General features: G+C 39.4%; 2 protein-coding genes across 5 annotated transcripts in view; one reads left to right on the forward strand and one right to left on the reverse strand.

Annotated features, from left to right (window-relative positions):
* The window catches only part of syne1a (spectrin repeat containing, nuclear envelope 1a), a 113,739-nt gene extending 112,309 nt beyond the window's left edge, over positions 1-1,430 (forward strand). For all 3 annotated transcript variants that reach the window (XM_089118620.1, XM_089118618.1, XM_089118619.1), the window contains one exon: positions 534-1,430. In XM_089118620.1, the coding sequence (XP_088974746.1) occupies positions 534-795 (262 nt within the window). In that variant the 3' untranslated portion in view covers positions 796-1,430. The remainder of the gene's footprint in view (positions 1-533) is intronic.
* On the reverse strand, positions 1,188-24,568 carry esr1 (estrogen receptor 1). Of its 2 annotated transcripts, XM_039693235.2 has the most exons (9): positions 24,453-24,568; positions 23,453-23,897; positions 21,291-21,514; positions 13,571-13,687; positions 11,442-11,774; positions 6,569-6,707; positions 5,339-5,472; positions 4,247-4,430; positions 1,188-3,663 (listed from the first exon to the last, which is right to left on the reverse strand). In XM_039693235.2, the coding sequence occupies exons 2-9, from the start codon at positions 23,779-23,781 to the stop codon at positions 3,441-3,443; spliced, it is 1,683 nt and encodes a 560-aa protein (XP_039549169.1). In that variant the 5' UTR covers positions 23,782-23,897; positions 24,453-24,568; the 3' UTR covers positions 1,188-3,440. The 2 variants fall into 2 exon arrangements, with proteins under 2 accessions (XP_039549169.1, XP_039549168.1); XM_039693234.2 differs by lacking the exon at positions 24,453-24,568 and having other exon boundaries at positions 23,453-24,399.
* Positions 24,569-25,418: the final 850 nt, after the last annotated feature.

The following is a 25,418-nucleotide window of genomic DNA, read 5'->3' on the forward strand; positions in this document are numbered from 1 at the left end:
TTTTATGATACTCTCACGCTCGTCTCTGCCTTATATCAGAGAAAAATACATAAAGGCAGCCATATTGTGTAAAACCTAATAGTAACTTTCATTAACAACATTAGCAAACAAAACATGTATGTAATGCTTAACAAAAGTTTGTTTTTTTAATTTACATTCAAAAATAATGCCATGACACTTCAATTCATATATATGTAATATTTGAGTGTACATGAATTACTATTTGGTTAAGCATTATATCATGTTTTTTGTGACTTCTTAATGAAATATATTATGAAGTATTACAAAATATGGTAGTGTCTTTGATTATAATACAAATATGGGAAGTGATATCTGTCAAAGATTTAATATGTGCAATCTTTCAGCAAGTTATGATTATATGCAAATAGCAAAACATTTTCAGGCACTAAAAATGTTTTTGCTTGACTTAAGATGACGAATCACATGATAAAAGGAGTGTTACTCTAGACATTTCCGTGTGTGTCATTAGAATGGACTTATAAATGATGATCTATCGGTATGATGTTTTGTAGGTTGCCCAGCGGTACTGGCTGCGTTTCATCTCACTCTGGTTCCTCCGGGTCACAAGGTGGCGCTGCTGTGGCTCACTGCCAGCCCTTTCTGCTGCGAGTGCTCCGGGCGGCTCTGCCACTGCAGCTCCTACTGCTGCTCATAGTGGGCCTGACCTGTCTGGTGCCCATGACTGAGCAGGATTACAGCTGTGCCCATGCCAACAATTTCGCCCGTTCTTTTCATCCCATGCTCCGCTACACCAACGGCCCACCACCTGTATGAGACTTTACTAATGCCTTCATATGTTTCATATTACTCTGCAGGACACAGAATGGACTAGTATTAGCCAAAGCTGATTGTTCCTGTTCCTGTATAGTTACTGCTGCTAATTTTAATTTTTCACTAAACTGTGTACTCTTGAACTCATTGCAGTGTAGACCAGTGTTGGACAGCCAAACTGGTGAACCTCTTCTGTCCCACGGAAACAGAGGAAAAATCATATATAATTATGTATTAAATAGCACTGACATACGCATAAGGTACTGCACTTATACCGTCCAAGTAAATGGCCAAAATTATTTGCTTAGGCTAAAGAATGTTTTATTTTTATTTTTTTATTATTTAAAACTGTAGAAAAAGTTATTTTCAATATTATTTAAATAAGATTTTGCATGACAATTCAAAAGTATTTTTTATTTTATGGCATGTTCACAACTTTTTTTTTTTTCTCCAGAAATGTAAAACAGTCATTACCATCATCTCGTGAGATTAGAATTATAAGGTTCTATCTCCGTTTAGGGTAGTTCTGAGATATTGAGCATCAAAGTTTTTACATCCCAGCTGGCAAAACTGTTATGTAGTATAATCTTCTATTATAGCTTTATCTATTAATCTTTTCTTTTTTTTTTCTTTTCTTTTTTTTTTTTACAAAAATAACACCACACAGGCATTAATAAACACCTAATGGATCAGATTATGTCAAAAACTCAATTTTGACCAAAAGTGGAGATAGAACCTTATAATTCTAAGCTCACAATCTGTTAATTTATGTGATATGACAATATGACAAAAAACATTCATTAAGATGACAATGTCTATGCCTATTTATCTATGTACAGTTTGCTAATGCTGACAATAAAGACACATCTTTTCATTTAGTATATTTTTCAACTATTCTTTATAATTAATTGAGCCAAATTATTGAGCTTCAAAATCAAAACTTGTACAGTACCAATCATAACATTCAAGTATCAAATATAATAGCTGATAAATGCAAAGTACAAGTCTACTGGACTATTACCAAACACATTCACAGATTTGCGAGAAAAGGTGACGATGTAGTTTACGTCGTAATGCGAGACAGTCAGTGTCCTTCACATTGAGGAAATTTAGCTCGTTAGCATTTGCATGTCATGTTAACGTGGCTATAAAGCCCAATTACAGCACTTTAAAAGAGCAAAAATAGGACTTAAGATTTTGTGATATCAGCCAACCAATAAGTAAACGTCTTTGTACAAAAAAAGATGCTACTAATGTCGCCACTGATCACTGAGCCATTTGAGTTAATGTTAACATTAAAAAGAGCAATGATTCGTATCGAGAAATAGCTCTCTAATTGCGAGAATAAATTACTTTTTTCTTGTTTTTCTTTGTTCTAAGAGTAACTTTTCTCCTCTGGTGTTTTCAGTTTGGTCACACTTTATATTAATGTTCATGTTACTTTTATATTAAGACCTGATTGTAATTATACATATAGCTAATGTTATTGCAATAATGTAAATAATTAGTAACATGAAAAAATTAGTTAACATATACCACTTGATAGATCAGATTTGACAGTGAAATGTCAATATAACAACACCTGTTTTCTAATCCAGTGGTGGACTAATCAATGTCTAAATGTTTAGCAATTAAACAGATTTTACTTGCAAATATGCTAGTTTCTAGTGCACTTCAAAGGCTCTTGGTTGTCCTTTTTTATTTTATTTATTGTTTGTGATGTTAAAGCTGTCACTCAATAGATATTAAAAGAAATCTTTTAAAAATTAGCAGTCTCTCAGTGCACCAGAAAGCAGTGTTGTAGTCGAGACCACCTCACTCGAGTCCGAGTCGACACCGAGACCAGAGAGAGTCGAGTCCGAGTCAAGACCGAGTCCATAGAGAGTCGAGTCCGAGACCAGAGGCGGTCGAGTCCGAGTCGAGACCGAGACCAGTGAGGGTTGACTACCTAATTTACTTTTATTTACTTAGAGAAATCCTTTTTTTTTTTTTTTTTACTGAATTTACTTAGAGTTTAAAAAATATGATCAGTTTAGGGTAAAAAAGGCCACATAGTAGGTGGTGTTAAAAGTAATTTTATTACAATTGGTCATGCGCAGTTGCGCACTAGAAAATCACCAATCACTGGGCGTGTCAATCAGTTTAAAGAAATATTTTATTAACATACATTAATAATCATGAAACATATTTTGAATTGAACTCGAGTGGACTCGGGAATAATTCCGAGTCCTAAAAAAAAATGTTCGAGTACGAGTCAATTCCGAGTCCAAATGGACACGAGTCCATGACAAGACCAAGACCATTAAAATATGGTCTCGAGACCGAGTCCGAGTCTCGAGTACTACAACACTGCCAGAAAGCCCTTTTTCACAAGTCTGAGAAAATGTCTTAAATCCCTGTAATAAGCTTTGGGAAAAAAAAAAAAAAATCATGAATCAAGTGAACAAGGATGAATAGTGTTTGGGAGCCAACCTGTGTGTTTCTACAAATAAGTTAATTTTCAAATGAGTTAATTTCTAGATTAAAATCTAAAGTGTACTCTGATAAGGCACAAGGAGAGACTCCACCGTTGTTTTGAATCACAGTTCTTATTCCTGATTGGCAGTCTTCACATTCTGCAGCTGTTGGGATTGTATATGGTACATAGGTCATGGGTCTGGACTTTGGCTGAGACAGCCAGTGTTGGGCTGCGTGGCTCCAGGTCCTCTGGTGGGTGGTGTGGACGGGGGGTCTTTCTCACTCTGTGCTCCCAGTCGCTGCACCTCTCCTGGGGATTGGAATCGCTGGGCATCCAGCATCTCCAGCAAAAGATCATACAGCGGGACTCGATTCTTACATTTCATATGATATAAGTGCTCCATTCCTTTGTTGCTTTCAAAAAAACAGAACATTGCGAATATAACATGTGCTTGACTGATATGAGCAATAATAAGTCAGCAACAATATATTTACTTATGGTAGCTAATAAAGGAAAGAAGTTCCCATCAACTGGGTAAAACACCCTTTTCAAATCTCTTATACAACAAAAACTAATATTGTGAAAATTATTTTAATAAACTGTTTTCTGTTTGAATCGATTTTAAAATGTATTCCTGAGATGGAAAGCTGAATTTTCAGGAACCATAACTCTTCAGTGTCACATGATCCTTCATAAATCATTCTAATATGCTGATTTGGTGCTTGACACATTTATTAGTATAATTAATGTTGAAAACAGTTGTGTTGTTTAATTTTTGTAGAAACCATGTTTTTTTTTTTTTTCAGGATTCCTTGATGAATAGAAAGTCCAACTGAACAGCATTTGTTTTAAAATTAAAAATAATTATTGCAAAAGTCTTTTCTGACATTTTTGATCAAATTGCATACATGATGAAAAATAAAATCTTACAGACCCCGATCTGGTAATGTATGGTATATGTTTTAATCTTTTGATTTGTTATCTGTCTGAGTTTACCTCATGTGTCTGATGTGGGAGAGCAGTAGCAGGAGCTGCGCCTGACGCCGGGACTGCAGCTGCAGAGAGGCACCGGATTTGCTGATCCCGTATATGAGGGCATCAGTGATGTTGTCCAGCATGCACTGCACCATGAAGCTGTCCATCAGGGGCTCCACTGGACTGGAGCAGAATGAAAATGCACCTGACCAGACAGAAAGGTGAAGTAATAACTACTTAAATGTTACATATGAATTGACACCTGGGACATGTTTAGGGTTGTGTATGTGATATGCATTATATGACATTAATTTATGCATTATTTTTACATTATTTTATGCATTTATTCATTTAAAAACATAAAAAAATCTTACTGATCTAAAACTTTTGACTGGTAGTGTATATATGTATAAACATTGTACACAGTCCGCCATGTTTATCTCCACGCCAGAGCATTTCTTCTTAAAGCTACTAATGATATATATACATATCCCAGTTTCTACTAAAATAGTAGCCTAAGCAGCACAACTGTTTTCATAATAATTTACATTGATAAAAATGAGAAATGTTTGTTGAGCAGCAAATCAGCATATTAGAATAATTGCTGAAGGATTATGTGACTGAAGGCTGGAGTTTTTACTGGATTTTTGATAAGACTTGGTGAGCATGAAAAGATTTTCAACAGTTTTTAAGAAATCTTACTGACCTATAAACTTCTATACGGTAGTGCACAGTTAAATGAGTAGCCTAAGAGATTCCAAAAAAAGGGATCCTGAAGGGGTTTATTTTGTGGAAATGACCGGCTGACTTAATTACATAAAAAGTTACATTCTAAACTATATTTATTTATTACATTTAAAATCACTACCCTTTGTTTGTTTTTAGCCTTCAGTTAGCAAGCTAACAGTTTGCCTTCTAGTTTAGCATAGCACTGGTTCAAAACAGCTCTTTTGTTTATCTAGAACATGACATGATAGCGCATGCTATGTTTTTGGTTAGACATTGATAAAAGGTGGAAGAGATTGTGTTGGAGAAGACTGACCAATCAGAATCAAGTATTCCAGGGAACTGCATAATTATGATTTGTTTGACTTTTTGTTACCACAGACTCACCAGAATTGAGAAGTATGATGGCTTTAAGACATACAAATTCCTCCAGCTTGAGTTTTAGACTCCGTAATCGAGCCACAGTCGCCAAAAGCATGTCGAAAATCTCAGCCATCCCCTCGACACATTCTCCTTCATTCCTGTAAAGAGGAAGACCAGCACTTTATATATGTTAGAAGATCGCTTGTGCCATGTACTGCATTACTGTGATATGTGCCTTAATATAAAATGGGCCTTCTTCTTTCTTTCTGTGAGCATTGTACGTTCTGTTTGCTGCTTGCGTGAGAGCAAAGACTGGACCTGTGATGGACTCTCTGTAGATATTCTGTCTTTCATCAGTTCTTATCCTATTTTAGCAGTCTCCTTTCTCTCGCTTTCTCTCTCTCTCTCTCTCTCTCTCTCTCTCTCTCTCTCTCTCTCTCTGTCCCATTCAACCATTTTATCTTGCTATTTCAGTCTCTTCCGAATTTTACTCTTCCTTCGTCTTCCAGGATGCTAAACCTCCAAGCTCACTTTGCTTCACTTTTTACGGATGCTAGTTTTGATTAGATTCATATTTCCTTAGTCAACGACGATGCCGTTCTTCAAAAGCCCTTTGAAGAGGCTTGTTCCCAATCAGGTCCTCTTTAATTACATGCTACTTGTGACATGGCCTTCTGTAGAGGAGCACAAGGCTATCAGGGAAAATAGTTCTTAACAATCTAGTTTTCATTTTACAATCATTCAATCTCATTTTATTAGGCGCATCCCTCTACTGGGCCAAATCCTTTCTGCGGGGATAAAACCACATGCAGCTCAATGTTCTTTAAGAAATTGAGGCAAAAGTAGGCACAAGTAGAGGCAATGCATCAGGTCAATGTGACATATCAAAAAGCTCCAATCACACTCACAGCATCAGTATCATGTAAAATTGTCTGAGAATAAAATAAAGCCGAGTTTCATTGGAGTACAACAGGTGTTCCCACAGGTTTCTGTCACGGCGTGTTGGTGTTTTGCCATTACTCTTAACAGTCCAGCGAGGCTAAAAGTAATCAAAACAACTAAATGTGTTTTCAAAGCTTCAAAAAGTGTGATTGCACTTCTCCATGTCCAAATAGATTAATAAAAGTGGTTCTAAAATAGTCATTAGATTAAGTTTAAGATATATTTTTTTTTCTTTTGCCTAACTAAATGAGTTGAAAAGTGGAAATACTTAATGATTTTTTTTTTTTTTTTTTTTTGCAGAACATCCAGTACCTATCGAGGATGAGATCCTGAGCAAAGATGAGTTTTCCAGGTGAATGAATGGACCTCCATATGAGGCCGATCATCAACACCTCCAGCCAAGAGCTCTCCAACAACTGAACCTGGTCATGCAGAGAGAGGTCCTGGAACCCTGGAGAGAACAGTCACATCATACTTCATGCACTGTCCTTCACAAATTTGTGATCAGTAAGATGTTTTTTTAAAGGAATTGTTTCCTGAGCAGCAAATTAGCATATTAGAATGATTTCTTGGCTCACCCAAAGTTTCTATGATATTCTGGTCCCTAAATATGGTCAAGGTCCTTCACTTAATGTAAATCTGTGGGATTTTATACGACCCTATAATAGTAAAAATCCACCCAATCCACTTTTTTAAATCCCCATAAATCATAAGCAGTGTCTCAGAACCAAGCGGCAACATTCTAATCTGAAAGATGAAGCCTACCCGGAAGTGCGAAAAACTGCAATACATCTCAAATCCGCTAGAGGGCTGTCCCAGAAGTGAGCAAATATCGATAGACGTCATGTTAAAATGTCCGTTTTCACAGTATAAATTCATATGTTTACAGTTTGGTCCCATGGACTTTTATTGTAATCTTCAATATGTTCCGCGTGCCTGACAATTTTGGAGTCGTGCCTGTGAATTTTTTTCTAACTCGTTAGTTTAGATCATATTTAGATATAAAATGTATGACAAATAAGGGCGGTTAACTTTGATTGACAGCTGATAACAGGCTGCGCCGAGTGAATTTGACGTCTCGACCATGATCTGACACAACACATCATACCACCTGTGTTTACAGTCTATGCTCAGAACAAGCCGTTTGCAAGTTGTAGCTTTTGTGACATCACAAATGCTTAGGCTCCGCCCATACCTGCTGACGGACTCTGCCCTATTAGCTTAGCTCCTCCCCTGAGTGAGCTGAACACAGTCCGCCATGTTTATCTCCTCGCCAGAGCATTTCTTATTAAAGCTACTAAGTTATTCAGTCAAGCGCAGTGAGTGATTTTCTATTTTACTTTTTTTTATTCATATCAACAGCATATACAGCAGTATGCTGCATATTACACCGTTTTCACTTTAATACACAGATCTAATATAAACATTCAATTTCTTTACTCGCTGTTTACATTCGCAGACATAACTGACTGTTTATGTGTACTTTGTGTGTTTTAGACATAACCTTGTGTGTATTTGACAGTTTAAGCGGAATAAGATGTGAAAGAGAACTAGTTTAATACTCACGGGATACGCAATCTGACAAACAGATTTCTGTGTGCGTGCTTCGAATGTGTGCACTCAGATAACCATATATTTAGACTGATATGGCTTTAAATGCATGCAGATAATAAACTTTCATGATGATGAAGAACTGCAATGTCATGTGAGCATGACCACAATAGAAATGATAATAAAAACCAACAGATCTTTTGTCAACAGATTACTCGCATAAAAATTTGTGCGCCGCGAATGAGGTGTAGAGTGTGGCGCAGTAGACGCAACGCCACATTTGCGCGTCAACTTCGCGTGAAGTGACCGTCTGGCGCGTTACACGCAAATGATTTTAAGTGCTTTTTGTGCATTCACACGTTTGACGCAAATTCATGCAAATTCACTGCCTGAGTTGAAAAATCTGAACTTTGGCATCAATTCACGCCGCGTTAACCAATCAGGAGCCTAGCTGCTTGCTGCTGTAACATAGTGAAGTATCTGGATGCTTCAATATATTATTTTGTAAAATGACTAAATGCCTGGTGTGGTTCTAATGCACAACAAAGCAAATATTTTATCACATAATACTTGATTTCAATATACACTCCAGTGTTGTAGTCGAGACCACCTCACTCGAGTCCGAGTCGACACCGAGACCAGAGAGAGTCGAGTCCGAGTCAAGACCGAGTCCATAGAGAGTCGAGTCCGAGACCAGAGACGGTCGAGTCCGAGTCGAGACCGAGACCAGTGAGGGTTGATTACCTAATTTACTTTTATTTACTTAGAGAAATCCGTTTTTTTTGTTTTACTGAATTTACTTAGAGTTTAAAAAATATGATCAGTTTAGGGTAAAAAAGGCCACATAGTAGGTGGTGTTAAAAGTAATTTTATTACAATTTGTCATGCGCAGTTGCGCACTAGAAAATCACCAATCACTGGGCGTGTCAATCAATTTAAAGAAGTATTTTATTAACATACATTAATAATCATGAAAAATATTTTTAATTGAACTCGAGTGGACTCGGGAATAAGTCCGAGTCCTAAAAAAAAAAATGTTCGAGTACGAGTCAATTCCGAGTCCAAATGCACACGAGTCCATGACAAGACCAAGACCATTAAAATATGGTCTCAAGACCGAGTCCGAGACGAGTCCGAGTCTCGAGTACAACACTGATACACTCACCGGAAATGATTATCAGGAACAACCATACTAATCCTGTGTCTGACCCCCCTCCCCCTTCCCAGAATCTTCAGAACTGCCTTAATTCTATGTGGCATTGATTCAACAAGGTGCTGAAAGCATTCTTTAGAAATGTTGGCCCATATTGATAGGATAGTATCTTAGTTGATGGAGATTTGTGGGATGCACATCCAGGGCACGAAGCTCCTGTTCCTCCACATCCCAAAGATGCTCTTTTGGGTTGAAATCTAGTGACTGTGGGGGCCATTTTAGTACAGTGAATTCATTGTCAGGTTCAAGAAACCAATTTGAATTGATTCCAGCTTTGTGACATGGTGCATTATCCCGCTGGAAGTAGTAGCCATCATAGGATGGGTACATATTTGGTGGCCATAAAGGGATGGACATGGTCAGAAACAATGCTCAAGTCTCTTTTTCCTATTTGTAGTGGAGATGAGTGGTACCCGGTGGGGTCTTCTGCTGTTGTAACCCATCTGACTCAAGGTTGTGCATGTTGTGGCTTCACAAATGCTTTGCTGCATATCTCGGTTGTATCGAGTGGTTATTTCAGTCAAAGTTGCTCTTCTATCAGCTTGAATCAGTCGGGCCATTCTCCTCTGACCTCTAGCATCAGCAAGGTATTTTCGCCCACAGGACTGCCGCATACTGACATTCAGTTTGGAGTTAGTATGCGACACCCCTAAATGCATTGAAGCAACTGCAATGTGATTGGTTGATTAGATAATTGATTTTGTATTGAATGCTATTTATTTCATATCTAGATTGTATGAAATATTATTATAATGTAAAGACAACCAAAATACTATAGTGCATAAGTTTGTGTCTGGACAGTGTTGTGTGAGAGAGAAAAAAATCACCGAACAGGTCAATCACTTTTGGAGGCTGGCTCCATTTATCATCAAAACAAAAATAAATGACAGATTACGTGGATGAGAGTGAGGGTGATCTGATGCGGGACAACAGGTCATCAAACTAAACGCAGGACAGGCAGAGGTACCGCTGAAATCGGTCATTCAGACGCAGCTCCTGGAGCGAGCAAATGGTGAAACTCGCCAAACTGGTTTAGCCACCGAAGGGTCTGGTGGACACAAATGCTCTCCAGAACAAATACAGAGTGGTGACTCTCCCGATGAATGCTCGATCAACATAAAAAGATAGCCGCCAACGGGTTTCGATTCAGACGCGCACAAAATTCCGCTGTGAACTTTTGTTTTTTACGTGTTCAATTTCGCTCTCAACGCGTGAATGGATTCAAAGTGTTGAAGCGTATAACCAGACGTGGTAGGCACGAATTTGACATGCTATTCGCGTCTGGTGGCTCTGCCCTCTTCTTGAAATTAGGGCGGGGAGCAGCAGATCATTTGCATTTACAGATACATGCACGAAACCAGCATGTTTTTCCTTCCACTCAAAAATGGCCATTTACAACATGGTAAATGATCTGCGGGGTATTTTGAGCTGAAACTTCACAGACACATTCTGGAAGCACCTGAGACTTATATTACAATTGGTAAAATGGGCATAATTGACGATTTGCAAAAGCCACACCCCCTAGTTATTGTTCCTACACCCTTCAAACAAATGGTCAAACACGACCAGTGCGACAGATTGCCATGACGGGAAGAGGTATACTCGTGCGTGTCAGTGAATTTTTTGGAGCAATACCTCAGCAATATCACCCAGATCGAGACAAAGAGCTTTGCAGAGAAGGTATATATTCAAAATATAAAAATAAGCAATGAAGGCGACACGACTATTATCGAGGCTAATGCTTAGTCTCAAGCGAAATCTGAGAAATCTCATGACCTGTTGCCTACCTCAAATGCAACCAGCACAGCCTTGAAGAAGATTTTATAAGCTGGTTAGGTGGCTAATTGTTTGAAGTTATAAATATATAACTCGCGCTGCCTATTTAGTAATTTTGCCACCACAGATACAGGATTATACATTCGCTTTAACAAGCAGGTTGTTCATTACCACGGACAGCCACTTTGTCATGTAAATGTTTCAGTAAATCATTCTGGAATATGAAATTTTGGCGTTGTCACCCACATATGACAACATTAAAGTCTTGTCTGCTGTATCTCATGAGATAAATTGTTTACTTTCTCCGAGGAGGGTTAATTAAGAAATCTGAACATCAAACATAATGTCACCCTTAAAGTCCCAGCAGGTGTCTTTATGTGTGCTGAGCTCAGCTGGGGGCCAATCGAACTGAGCCGCAGCACAGATCACTGTAATAACACCATGCTCTTTATCTTTGTGCCTGTGACCTCGTCATTTGAATCTCTGCCACCTGTGCTGTTGAAAACTGCTACCACGGTTACAAAAACTGTCAAGGCTGTCACCGGGGACACTTTCTCAGAAGTGCCTCCTTCACATTTAAAAACATTTTCTTTGATGCTGCACTCACAATTAAAGCAACTTTAATTGATCTTTGAAAGATTTCACCTGGTACTTTCTTAGCCCAGGCGATCATGTGGACGAGTTCTTTGTCAGCCATGTTTGTGAGCAGGGACATCATGGTGATCTCGGTGTACGGGGGGCTGTGCTTCTGACGTGAACAGACAGCCGGTGGCTCTGCACCCAGAAGCAACACCAGCACCTGGTCAGGTGGCATGCATAAAGCACTGACCACCTCGGCGCTGCTCTTCTTCCTCTTGTCCTGAGGTGTCCTCAGTCCAACACGGCTTGACTGCTCACTGTAGCTCTTATCACGATCCTCATTATCGCTCTTCCTCCGCTCACGCCTGATAGCGCGGCCACCGCGGTCTTTACGAATACCTGCAATGGAAAAGATGCGACCCAAACAATTTGAAAAAAGAGAAAGATGAAAGCCTCTGCAATAGCCTACATGTGAATAAGCTTGTCACAGCCTGATTATATGAGGTAGTTGATGGGAGACGTGCCATTACACAGGTTGTGTGTAACACATGTTGGGGTAAGTTCTAACAAATAGACAAAAGAAGTAAAAAAAAGATGTTATAACATATGATATTGTTCAAAATATTTATTTCAATTTATTTCTTTATTTCTATTTGGCTTGTGTGTCACTCTAAGAAATGCTGGGTTATTTTAACCCAAATTTGGGTCAAATGTGGACAAACAAAAATGTTAGGTTAAAAATGTAATTTAAACATTTAACCCAATGGCTGAGATGGACCCAAAGATGGGTTAAAACAACCCAGCATTTTTTAGAGTGTGTGTGTGTGTGTGTGTGTTTAAATGTGTCAACTAAACTTAACGGTACACCTAATTACACTAGGCTACTACAATGTATATGATTAAATAACATATTTGTATGTACATCTTTAGGTCTAACAAAAAACAAATCTGCGTGTGTAAAATTAATTTAACGTATATTTAAAGGTGCTCTAAGCGATGTCACACGTTTTTTAGGCCCAAACATTTTTTGTCACATACAGCAAACATCTCTATCCGCACTATCCGCGAGCTGCCTGTCACCTAAACACACTGTAAAAAAAACGCGGTCTATGCAGACAACCCAGGCTTCACAAATGGCAACAAAAGCAAACTGCGGCAACCTGCTCCACAAAACATAAACTGTTCCAGCCAATAACTGACAAGAAGGCCCTGGGGGTGGGGTTTGGGGGGTCAGTGGAGATGAGGAGGAGGGAGGGTCTATCTAGCCTGCGTTATGTTTGAAAATACTTTAAACGTCAACAAGAAGTCACATCACCCGACATTGCATAGAGCACCTAATAAACACTACTTCATGTACCAGATTAAAGAACATCTTTGTGCATCTTTAAGTCTTACAAAAAATAACATGTCAATGTGTGTGTGAGTGTGTGTCTATGTGTGTATTATTAATTAGAGTCACAGTGCTGACAGATGAATGATGCTGGCAACCAGTGCAGTCCTTGATGGGCCCAGAAACTGCATAATGGGCATTTCACCCAAACCTTCTTTGGCTTTGAGTCATTAAATTGCAGAGACACCTTTGTCAGTCTTTCTTTCTCATGCCCTATAGTCATTCTGTAAAAACATTAAATCAAGAAAATTCTTATAGTTATATTCTTTGTATGTAAGGGAATGGTTGTAACGCTTTTTAAATAAGTGTTACCCCTGTCAGCCAATGATTAGAAAGCAGTTTTAGCATAGTAGTTTGAAATTAGCAGGGGAAATATGCATCATATACTGCCTAAGAAACTACTATTTAATCTAATATAAGTCATACAGTTTTATCTGCGATAGTACAGATGCTAAACAAAATAATAGTCTTGGTCAAAAATTTTACATTCTGACCTCAAAATCAGTTTTTATATATTCTGCATTTGCCTGTTTCCAGCCTTGACAATCACCATGCATCATCGGGTAGGAAGCAGGAAAATACTAAAGTGATCACATGACTATCTTATCTCTAATTGGTGAAATTGATGGTGTTACAACTCTCCCCATGTTACAACCATCCCCAGTCTCCCATCAATTCTTAAATTCTGCATTACGCCCAACCCTACACAGAGGCTATTTAAAATCATGATTGTGAGGGAGCTCATGTTTATGTCAGACTTAAAGAGAGAGAAAGGAAGAAAAAAGTAGGAATATATTTTATGTACCTCCTTTCATCATGCCTACTTCATAACACTTGCGTAGTCTGCATGCTTGGCAGCTCTTCCTGCGGTTTCTGTCAATAGTGCACTGGTTGGTTGCTGGACAAACATAGTCATTGTGACCTAGATGCAGAGGAACAAAGTAGAGCTTGTTATTGATCATTCTTTTATCCTTCAAGTTCTTGCTTAAACAGAAAAATGCCTGCCAGATCTTTCTTTGTTTTACTACTTTAAGATCAGCTTTCTGAGATGTTTAAAAAAAAAAAAATGTATTAGAGATGTGTAAATATTGTTCCGTCACAAGCGACAAACAGTGCAGTGCAGTGCATCAGTGGCCTTGGATCTGATTAAACACTGAGAGCAGGTACATGCTGTTCCAGTGCTCCAGATGAAATTTTAAATTAGATGAGTGTGTCACAGACAGAAATGTCACAGACTTACACACAAACACACACTGACATCAAAAACCATGCACATAATCCTATGAGGCATGTTCGTAATAGGATATTATACAACAGAGAATTCAAAATATTCAAAACAAAATTTGGATTTGAAAAAAATTATAGTAGCAAACACATTTTAGTGACATTTTGGGTGGCTAGCAAAGATGCCCTGGAAACTGTTGAGAGAAATTCACACCACCATGCCCATTAGAAACACTCCCTGAAACCACTGCGCAACAAAATCACTTTAACAATTTCAAATTCCTAAACCGTCATCTACAATGCTTGTTAATTGCTTCCGATCAGCAGTGATGACAATTTACCAATAGTCTAAACTATGCCACAAGGTAATATGTCAGAAAAAACAGTGCATCGCACTCTTCTGCATATGGGACTGTGTAGCCTCAGACCAATCAGAGTGCCTGACCCCTGACCACCATCAAATGCCCCTACAATGAGCACATGAGTGTCTGAACTGGACTTCAGACCAGTGGAAGAACGTCACCTGGTCTGACGAGTACCGTTTTCTTTTATTTCACGTGGATGGCCGTGTATGCACCATTTAACTGGAGAAGAGATGGCACCAGGATGCATTGTGGGACGATGACAAGCTGGTGGAGGGAGTGTGATCTGCTGGGAAAACCTGTGTCCGACCATTCATGTGGACGTTGTCAGGGTACAGGCTCAGAGACAGAGGTAAGTGAGTAAACACAAAGCTTTATTTAAGTGCATCAAGTTCAAAAGGTGAGTTCTTTCAAAGTTCAGAGGTGAATTCGATGAGGATTACTGTGCAGGAAGGATTCCAGGTGAGAAGATCCTCTTCAGTTTATCCAATGTCAGATAAACACAGTTCGGTGATATTTGTCGCTTCTCTTTCAGATACATCCACAAACACGATGGACTCAGGAGGAATTCAAGGACACGATTTCAGAAACAGATTCTGGGAACATCAGAACATGGACACAGAGATTAATATATTTCAGGTGAGTATACAGTACGTTACTTGCTGGGTACAGGATGAATCAGAGACTTTGTGAGACAGTTGAAAAGTTTCTGTTACTGTTGGATACTTGACAAAGACTGAATGTGAACTGGGTGATAGGTGCTGGTGGTCCGAATACTGGGGAGAATGACTTCAGGTGTGCCAAAGAGGATTCTGGGCAATGTAGTGCAGAGCTATATGGTGACCGCAACAGACGTAAATTTGACACGTGCCTCCTACCTAAATATTGTTGCAGACCAGGTATACTCCTTCATGTAAATAGTGTTCCCTGGTGGAATTGGCCTCTTTCAGCAGGATAATGCAGTCACACTGCACACATTTTTCAGGGACGATTTGAGGAACATGATGAAAATAGTTATAGGTGTTTCCTTGGCCTCCAAATTCCCCAGATCCTAATACAATCGGGCATCTGTTGGATGTGCTGGACCAACAAGTTTGATCCACGGAGGCTCCTCACACCCTGCAGGTGCTCACATCTGCTGATAACATCTGGGTGCCAGACACCACAGGACACCTTAAGTCCATGCCTTGGTGGGTTGAGCTGTTTTGACAGCATGCGGAGGACCAACAGCATATTAGATAGGACGTCATATTGTTTTGCTGGGAATCTTTAAAGTAAATCTTAAAAAAAAAAAGAAAAAGAAAGTAAAGCGTTTGTTTATTCCTCATAGAATAGCTGATATTAAGGTTTTTGTAAAAAAAAAAAATCTTAAAATCTCAAATTCAAATTATATGAAACAATTATATAAAGGATACTCAAATTCAAATCGCAGAATGTAAAAATGTATTATTGTCTATTAATTATGTTTTATTGTCTTGCTTCTGCTCTTCTCTCTGCTTTCCTGTCCTGTCTGTCTTCTCTCTCTTGTCATCATGTCTCTCTATCATTCTGTACTCCCTTATTCTCACTGTAATTCCCCTCACCCAGTGTGTCCTGAAACCCATTTGCCAAGCACACACTTACAGTCATTTTCCTCCAGTTTCTCGCTCAGTTTTCCTCACCAAAATGGCAGTTAAATCAGCAGCAGTTACCTGCCCCAGGAAAGAGCTCATCAGGAGCTTGTGTGTCAGGGTCAAGTTAAAAACATCTACAACTACATCTCACCACAACCACCCAGGTCTACACCTGCTCCAACAAATTACAGAACTGCAAATAAGGTGTAGGCAGATACATCTGTGAGCTACCTTTGTACATGTCAGCCTCTCAGCAGATTTACCACGTGTGAGATTTTCACCTTTTTCTGTCACCTTTAAAAAGGGGGATAATAGTGAACATGCAAGGATGATTACATAGGCTACTGCACACTTTCACACATTCAAAATTGTATTTGAAAGCACAAGGGCTTGACTTGAAAATAGAAATCTTATTATTTTTCTTTTTGCCAGCACCCATATATTTTTGGACATCATATTAGGTGACTGAGAAAACGGACTCGGTTACTAAAGAAACCTCGGTTCTCTCTAGAAGAGGGAACGAGTACTGAGTAATATCTTACGCTAGGAGAAAACCTCTTTTCCACAAGATATTGAAGGCAAAAATTATCCTTAATTTTGAATTAAAGTAAAACACATTGCGGCAGCATGCAGACATAGGCAAGGCTATCGGGAGAGGCCCTTGGTGACGTCAGATCCAATGGGGGCACTTTGCGCCTACTACGTCACCTGCCGCCAAAGCTGGGCCTATAAATATAACTCGATGGGCTGATCTGTTTTTTAATCGCCGAAGTGAACCTGTGCGTGATGCAAGCACAGCAAAGATAAGCTGTACTCGTTCCCAGAGAGAACCGAGGTTACGTTAGTAACCAAGTACATTCTCTTACGAGAGGTTCTCTCGTACTGCACAATATCTTACGCTAGGGGAACACAGTGTAAAATGCTGTGCGTGCTGCGATCCAACACCAAAGTCCAAAGGGCAGGTGCCCAGGGCTCATATAGTGCATAATCACCTGGGACTCACAAAGAGTCTGAGGAGAGAGACTAGAAGCATCATTCCCAATAAGTTAGCGTCCTAAGCGAGCAAATCACATTAACAGTGTTCCACACAGTCGGGGTGAAAACTGTGTAACAGTATGGGTCTTACTTTTGCCCATGGAGTAATTTTATCGGAGTGTGCTCTAACACCTAAAGGACACTTCAAGGCTTTAGACTTCAAGCCAGTGCTATGGCATCAACTATCCATCTGGATAGGCTCTGTTTCGATGAGGCTAGTCCCTTAGCACGTCCGCTGAACGAAACGAAGAGCTGCTCAGTCTCTCTGAAAACAGACGAGTGAGACAATAAGCTCTTAATGCCCTGACTGGGCAAAGGATGCTTGCGTCCATTGTAAACTGGCAGGACAGACAGGCAAATAACCTAAGCCCTGAACGATATGTTGAGGGGATTTAGGCACGTACTCTGTCTTGGTTTGAGTATGACTTTCGAGTAATTTGGCCCAAATTCCATACTCGCCGCGCTTACTGAGAGCGCTTGTAAATCCCCTATGCGCTTCACTGAAGCAAGAGTCATAAGTAACGCTGTCTTGAATGACAGATGTTTCATGTCCGACAAGTTGATAGGCTCGAACGGGGCATCTTTCAAGGCTTCCAAAATCGTGGAAAGATCCCACATGGGGACTGAGGGGGGATTCAGCCTCTTAGATCCTTTAAGGAAGCGAATGACCAGATCGTTCTTCCCCAGTGACTGCTATATAAACTTTGAGCATGGATGGGGTTCTGCCCTTATCCAGTAGCTCTTGAAGGAAGGAGAGAACTTCCGTAACCCCGCAGTCTAGGTAGCATGGTAGTTGGGGTAGCATGAGATCTGGGCTCTGGCCGCAACATAGTGGTGACAGGAGAGCTTTGGTGTGCTGTAATGTAAACACTGTGCTTGCAGCGTTTGAGGCAGGGTGCGTGCCGATCGCGGCGGGGGGGTTGCTTGCTTTCGGGTTGAGCTTTCCTCGACTGCGCTGCAGTAAAGTTTGCCAGGTAGAAATGACAAACAGGTTGAAATTGTATATGGTGTGTGCATTGTGTGAATATAATGCATGATCTGGAACTGGTCAACATAGATTATTCATAAAGGAGTTTGGGTCATGCAAATTACGGGAGTTTCCCAGGAGAAAAACAAACCAGGAGGGGTCCGGGAGATAGGGCTAAAAAATGTGAGAAACCCGGGAAAAACGGGAGTGTTGACAGGTATTTAAATAGCCAACTAGAATTCAATCAAAAAATTCAAACTTTTATTGAGCTAGTATCTTCTTAAAACTCTGGTGCTTTCAGTTTGGTCTACTGCCGAGGTTGCTGTGGCCACTGACTGTGTACGAGGTTTCTTTTACAACAGTGGATAAGCTGGAAGCGTTAATAAGTTCATACATCAGGAAATGGTTGGGAGTTTCACGCTGCCTCAGCAGAGTGGGACTTTATAGTAAAGGAATATTGCAGCTGCCAGTCTCTGCTTTAACCGAGGAGTTTAAGTGTGCCAAGGTCACACTCGAAATTACCTTGGTAGAGTCACGTGACAAATGTGTAAGGGAGGCAGCCCCTGTGTTAAAAACTGGTAAAAAGTGGTCAGCAAATAAATCTGTAGAGGAATCAAAGGCTGCCCTTCAAATTGGGGATATTGTGGGACAGGTACAGCATGGAAGAGGGGGGTTTGGGCTCAGTTTACCTCCTCCTAAATGGCACAAGGCAGGCCCAGCTCAAAAGGGGAAGCTGGTAGTCGACGAGGTGCGAAAGCAGGAGGAGAGGATGAGGTGTATAAAGGCCATTTCCCAATCCAAGCAGCGAGAGAGTGGATGAGATGGGAGAGTATGGAACAACGCAAGATGGGCTGGCAAGACCTTTGGTCAATGGAAGAGGGTAGGGTCAGTTTCCTTATCAGGTCAACATATGATCTTGTCCTTTGTGTTCATCACCTGCCACATTAAGGCACATTTTTACAGGATGTAAGGTGGCTCTTAGCCAAGGTCGGTTTACTTGGCGGCATGACCAAGCACTGCGATGTTTGGCTTTAGCATTGGAAGGCAAACGTAGTATGACCAATAAGTTGCTGCCTGTTCTGGCAAAACATTACACACAGAAGACAATATTTCTCCGCCCAGGCGAGCAACCACCAAGAAAAGTTGTTAAAACCAATTCTCGCCCAGGACACCTGGAAGCTGCTAGGGACTGGAAATTGCTGGCTGATCTTGATCAACGGCTTATTTTTCCACCTGAGATTGCCAACACTAACCCACGACCAGATATTGTTTTGTAGTCTGGATCAGCAATCATTGTTCAACTGATATAGTTAACGGTGCCATGGAAGGATGCGGTAGATGAGGCATATGAGAGGAAGAAAAACTGCGTTATTCTCATCTGGCCACTGAAGCAGAACAGCAAGGATGAAGAGTCCAGGTTTATTCAATTCAAATTCATTTGTATAGCGCAATACACAATACATATTGGTTCATCCAGTGGAAGTGGGTTGTCGAGGATTTGTGGCACACTCTACAACTCAATTCCTCAGAGACATCGAATTCAGTGGACAAGAGTTGCATCGCACAGTAAAGAACTTATCTAAAGCAGCAAAAAGAAGCAGCAACTGGCTGTGGCTGAGACGGAAAGATTCTAGCTGGCTGTGTACAGGACGTCACGCTATGGTTTCATAGAATTCTTGAAAAACGTAAAGAGTCTGTTGGTTTATTTGTTTAGGTTGCATAGTAGCTACAGTCATTACGTTCTTGTGTGTATTGCGTGAATGACGGGTGATGTTTGGGCAGATAATGTGTTTTGCGGTAGGTAGTATGCTATACTGAACCGTTCCCAACGAACCTGCTTTAACGACGACAGTGGGGCTCGACTATGAGATGCATAGTTTACTGTAAAGCTACGTCTTAGTTTGTGCTTATCTTGGCGAAAGCCGAGTACAAATCAGCATGAAGTTTAACATCTACTCTCGTGTAATGGAAATCTTGAAAGTCACAATGAAGTTAAACTGGCCAATTCTTGTTTTTTAATGGAATGTTGCACAATTTATTATAAATGATTTGCCCATGCTCATAATTATTTTTTAACTCATATGCCCTCATAACCTTTAAAGTTTGCATGAAACAGAATTCGCGATAGTCTATCCGAGTCAAATATCACATAAATTATTCAATATTCCATAAAAATAAGAATTGTCAGTTTTGATTTCATGATGATTTTAATCAAAATATCCCAAAATAAATTAAGAAATGATGTTCACTTCATTATTCAGTAAAACAATGTTATTGCAAATATTATTGTTACTTGTTCATTGTGTTAGTGTTTTATTCACTGACTTTAGCTAGCTTCTTTGCACGAAGAACAACAGAGTTACGAAACACGCACTATTTGTACTTTGTCCTTTTAGCTACTGTAGAAACATTTCAATGTAAGGGGACCCACTGTGTATGTAGATAGAAATGATTAATTCTGGTTATAAAAACTAGGGCTGGGCAACGATTAATCGTGATTAATTGTATCCAAAATAAAAGTTTTTGTTTACATAATATATGTAATTTCACAAGTTCACACTTACATCAATTAAAAAGAGAAAAGATTGTGCGTATTTGGCATGCTCTCCGGGGGGAGGGCTCCGAGCTCAGATTTTTTAGCCGAACCCAGAGTCCTCCCCCCCCATTGTTGTAAGAGTATTTAGGACAAGAAGTAAGGAGATGGAGTGGTGGAGGGATGCTGTTAAACTGTCAATGAATTGAGGTAAGTTAGTTGTGCATACACCTCTTAACTCGTTGATTGGGTTGATTAACAGAGTGTGCTCCACTCATGTCTAATTAGGCTTGATCACCTGAATGTTCTCCACATGTGTTTAATTATCATTTTATTAACGTGCTCCTCCCGAACTTTGTTAATAAAACATCATATATTATATATATGCTGTATATATAGTTATACATAATTTATATAAAATACAAATATTAATATTTTATATATTAATAACACATATTCTTAAATATAACATGCATGTGTGTGAATTTTTATTTACAAAATAATTATACACACTACACACATTTATTATGTAAACACAAACTTTTATTTTGGATGCGATTAATCATTGCCCAGCCCTAATAAAAACATAACGGTTCATTATAAAGGCTTTATACATCACTGAAAACATAGCTATGTATATTGTATTGCGTTTCTATCTGCAGATCCTAAATATTACACAATGCACCTTTGGTGTCAGTGTTCTGAATGTCAGCAAAGCTTAGCTGTGAGAGTACTTGCAGCCGAAACACAGTCATGCTGATGTTCAGAACCGCAAGGATTGTGCTGGTTACCCTGAATGCTTCTCTTGAAGAAAGCTTTGCATCCCTCACAGGACCAGACTCCATAATGATAGCCGGAAGCATAGTCACTGCACACCGCACAGAAGCGCGTCTCCTTCTCTGAATCAAATCCTCCTGCAGCTCTTGATCCGGTGTACATCTCCTGCCTGTCAGTCGCACTGCACAACACCTCACACAGACCAACACCTGCCTGCTGAGAAGACACCACACTGGACCTGGAGACAGACAGAGGTCAGATGTCAATATAAAGTGGATAATAATGACAACAACCAGGCCAAGTTTCAACCACCATTGAGGACAAACTGACTTTTGTGTTTTACTTACTAGGTGGCACGCTTACAAATAATTCAGTAGGCATATCAAATTTCTGGCGGATATTGATAAGTGGTTAATTATTTCCATTTTATGGTCGATAAATGACAGATTTTGACGACGTTGGGAATGTAGGCCTCACAACATTATAGAAATTGTTTGTGAGATTTGCTAATAAATTATTAAATTACAAGTGCAATTAAAAAGTGATAAATTAATAAGTGATTACTTTCAGTGAGCATATAAATGTAAAATAAAGTACACAATTAAACATCCAACAAGGGCATTTATTTAAAATAAACAAACAAAGAAATTGATAATTAATAAACTACTGTTATTTTGTACATCGCTGTTAAGGTTTTGAGATACAAGTTTGTAAAATCCTAGGAGAACATGTACGTGACTGCAAACAGCGGACAAGTTAGACCATCCCCGTTTCCTTTTGACCCCTTGTTACAGTGTTTGTAAATATTTATTTTATCTTTAATTCTAATGTCCAGTAGATATATTGCATAACCTCATAAATGGACTTCGGTGATGTCCAATATCACCAAATGTCCAACTGAGGTCTCCAAGCACCCTAAAGCAGAGATGCATTGTCAAACTGAAAAAAAAAAAGATTTAAACAACAGGTTTTACTAAAATGGTCTCATGTGCTGTGATATTTTTAATTCATTATTTTCTTCTTAGTTAATTTGAAAGTGAAAAATATGCTCCCTGTGCATTCAGACAGGATGTGATAATTCCAATTCCACGGTTGTTTTCACTAATTGTACTTTCCCCAAGGCCAACAGACAGAATTGAATCAGAAACTTTACAAATGTGCACTCTTTTTGTGACTTCTTTTTGTGAGTCCCCATGTCGGATAGTGGTGTATAACCATAACTTTCTTTTCCAAAAAGCAAGAAATACTAATAATTAACAGCACAAACATAAGTATCATATCCTGTTCTAACCACAAGATCAGCATGTATACTTTCTGACCAACATCTCATCACCTGTGAGTGTAGTCACAATGTCTGTAAAGAGAAAGAAAATTGTCCTGCAGGGAAAAAAAAGCGTGTGAGAAAAAGTGTATCAATAAAAGTGTAAATGATCGCGCATGCCAAAGACCAACTAGCATTAAATATTAAATATTACACAACTCACAAACCTATAGCCATAACAATTAGGAACATAAAAGATCTTTACTCAATTCAATACTCTATTTACAACATATATGGAACACATCCGCCTAAAAATTTTGTTTCACCTTTAAAATATTGTAAAATCTGTAATGGCTTAAACAAAATACTTTAGTGTAAATGTTCAAATGGTAAATTTTGGCTAATAATGGTACTTAAATGGTTATTTAGTAAGCATAATATTAAACATGTTGACAAAATGAATAAGTGTACAATGTGCCAGAATTGTTTTACCAGGTTTTTTGTGAGGTGTTGTTTGTAAAAATTAACCTCGGTAAGCATGTATCCAAGCCGGATTCGAGTGCTAGACCAAACATTATGCCTCAATGAATCATATATCAGGTGTAAATGACCCCCAGAACAACCTCATCTGATTAACTGGACATCTGACAATATTTCATGTCTTTTTCATGATCTTAAACATCTTATATTGTTATCTTTCTTGTTATATTTACTATAACCTTGATTTCAACATGAAAATGGCCGTATAAACTTGATTTTTATAGAGAAAACAAATGATTTTCAGTTTCCACAAAATATCTTAAGACCATGTAACTTGTATACCAACTTTATTTTTTTAGGTCATTTAGAACTTGTACCAACAATGGCGTCCAAAACATCAACACAGCCATGGCTCATATTTCAAGCTGCACTGACCTGTAGACTGTGCTAGACGAGGTGTCCAGGTAGTAGGACACCTGGTGGGTCGAGTGGTGTCCTCCATGATGGCTCAGGTACGGGGACAGCTGAGGGCTGGTGGGTGCAAACATGAGAGGGCTGCTGGATTCTCCGCTGAACGTCTGCATATGTTCTTCGACAGGGGGTGCGTGGTGGTCCGTGGGAGCCAGGAAGTATCCGACAGAGAGAGGCTCTGCGGGTGACGTGGTGCCATAGGTCTGTGTGGGGTCTGGGTACTCATAAGCTCCATCAAGGTAATTGACAGAGGAGCTGATGCCCTCTGCGCTGTGCTCCTCCTTGGGGTACATAGGCGAGAGTTTGTGGGCAGTGGGCGGTGAGGAAAGTCCCTCCAGGTCTTCTCTCTCCGGGTTCAGGTTGGTCCTGTGTCGCTGCCTGGTACCAGCAGCCTCTCCGCTGGTCTGCCCTCCAGACATCACCATGGAAACACACACGCAACCTTAGGGTACAATCTGTTCATAAGCAACCACCAAAAGACTGTTTGTCTTTTTAAGCTCGGTCTTTTTTTCCACCTCCCACTGTCTTTCTCAAAATCTCTCTCCCTTGTTCTGCTTTGCTTCCGCCCCACTCCTCTGCCTACTCCTCCAGTCTTTTTTGGGCTGAGAGTCAAAATGTGATGTTTTTTCTAAAATATGTGAGGCTGCTTTCCCTTTTCCTTTTCATTTTTTTTCTTAAAATACCTTTTCCTTCCTTCATTTTCCTTTTTCTAGCTTAAAATATTACACTGAAGGAAGGATAAAACACAATGAGCAACACTACAACTGAAAGGTGTCTAGTCTGAGATGAAGTGCCTTTCTATTAAACAGGAAACCAAGAGGACAGGAAACTCAACTGAAACCAATAGATATGCAAACGATATGCTTGATTATAAACCACTAGATCAACAGAGCACATGGAATATAATCTATTTTGAAAATGAAAAACAAAAAAAAAATGGTTGAATCCTTTACAAAGTCCTTACCAAAATTCAAATCAGCCCTCTGATTTATAAGTTTAGCCCCATCACAAGAAGCGTTGATGCATCCCCACACTACAATATCACTGATTTCCTGTGCCCTTCTTATTTTCACTGTCTGTCGCTTTGGCTAAAAAAAGAAGAGGCAAACAAATTAAAGACAGGTCGATACTGACGGTCACTCGTCAGAGCAGGTCATGGCAACCAGGTAAACAAGAGATAGGAGGTCACCACCTGATTCCCTTGCCAGAACCTTTGGATTTGCACTTTACATGCTACAGACATGGAAAATTATGCAAAAATAATTTTGTTGAATGATTTTTTCAAGAGGTTCATGAGTGACAAACAAGTCTATTTGATGATAATCAGTTCTTTGTACTGGCAGCTTTTTTGCCCTCATCATTCAATTTTGTATGGGAGGCCTTGGCTAATTGAGTTTCTAATTCTGTTTAAATGGTAAAACATTAGTATCTACACTACGGGTTTAATGTTTAGGGTCAAAATATATATTTTTAAAAGTATTTACATTTATTCAGTAAGAATGCATTGCATATACATGTATATGTATATGTATATATATATATACTCACCTAAAGGATTATTAGGAACACCAGTTCAAATTCTCATTAATGCAATTATCTAATCAACCAATCACATGGTAGTTGCTTCAATGCATTTTGGGGTGTGTTCCTGGTCAGGGCAATCTCCTGAACTCCAGGACTGAATGTCAGAATGGGAAAGAAAGGTGATTTAAGCAATTTTGAGCGTGGCATGGTTGTTGGTGCCAGATGGGCCAGTCTGTGTATTTCACAATCTGCTCAGTTACTGGGATTTTCACGCACAACCATTTCTGGGGTTTACAAAGAATGGTGTGAAAAGTTAAAAACCTCCAGTATGCTGCAGTCCTGTGGGTGGAAATGCCTTGTTGATGCTAGAGGTCAGAGGAGAATGGGCCGACTGATTCAAGCTGAT

The sequence above is a fragment of the Pimephales promelas genome, chromosome 13 (assembly GCF_988280905.1).
Source record: "Pimephales promelas chromosome 13, fPimPro1.hap1.1, whole genome shotgun sequence".
NCBI classification, from domain to species: domain Eukaryota; kingdom Metazoa; phylum Chordata; class Actinopteri; order Cypriniformes; family Leuciscidae; genus Pimephales; species Pimephales promelas.

Bases quoted from the DNA above. Each gene is read 5' to 3' on its own strand.
- esr1 (XM_039693234.2), bottom strand. From the start codon at position 23,913: ATGGTGATGTCTGGAGGGCAGACCAGCGGAGAGGCTGCTGGTACCAGG. The intron at 5,473-6,568 runs GTACTGGATGTT...TCCTCTTTACAG, and splicing joins CAGGATCTCATCCTCGATAG to GAATGAAGGAGAATGTGTCG. The intron at 4,431-5,338 runs GTGAGTCTGTGG...CTGTCTGGTCAG, and splicing joins CATCATACTTCTCAATTCTG to GTGCATTTTCATTCTGCTCC.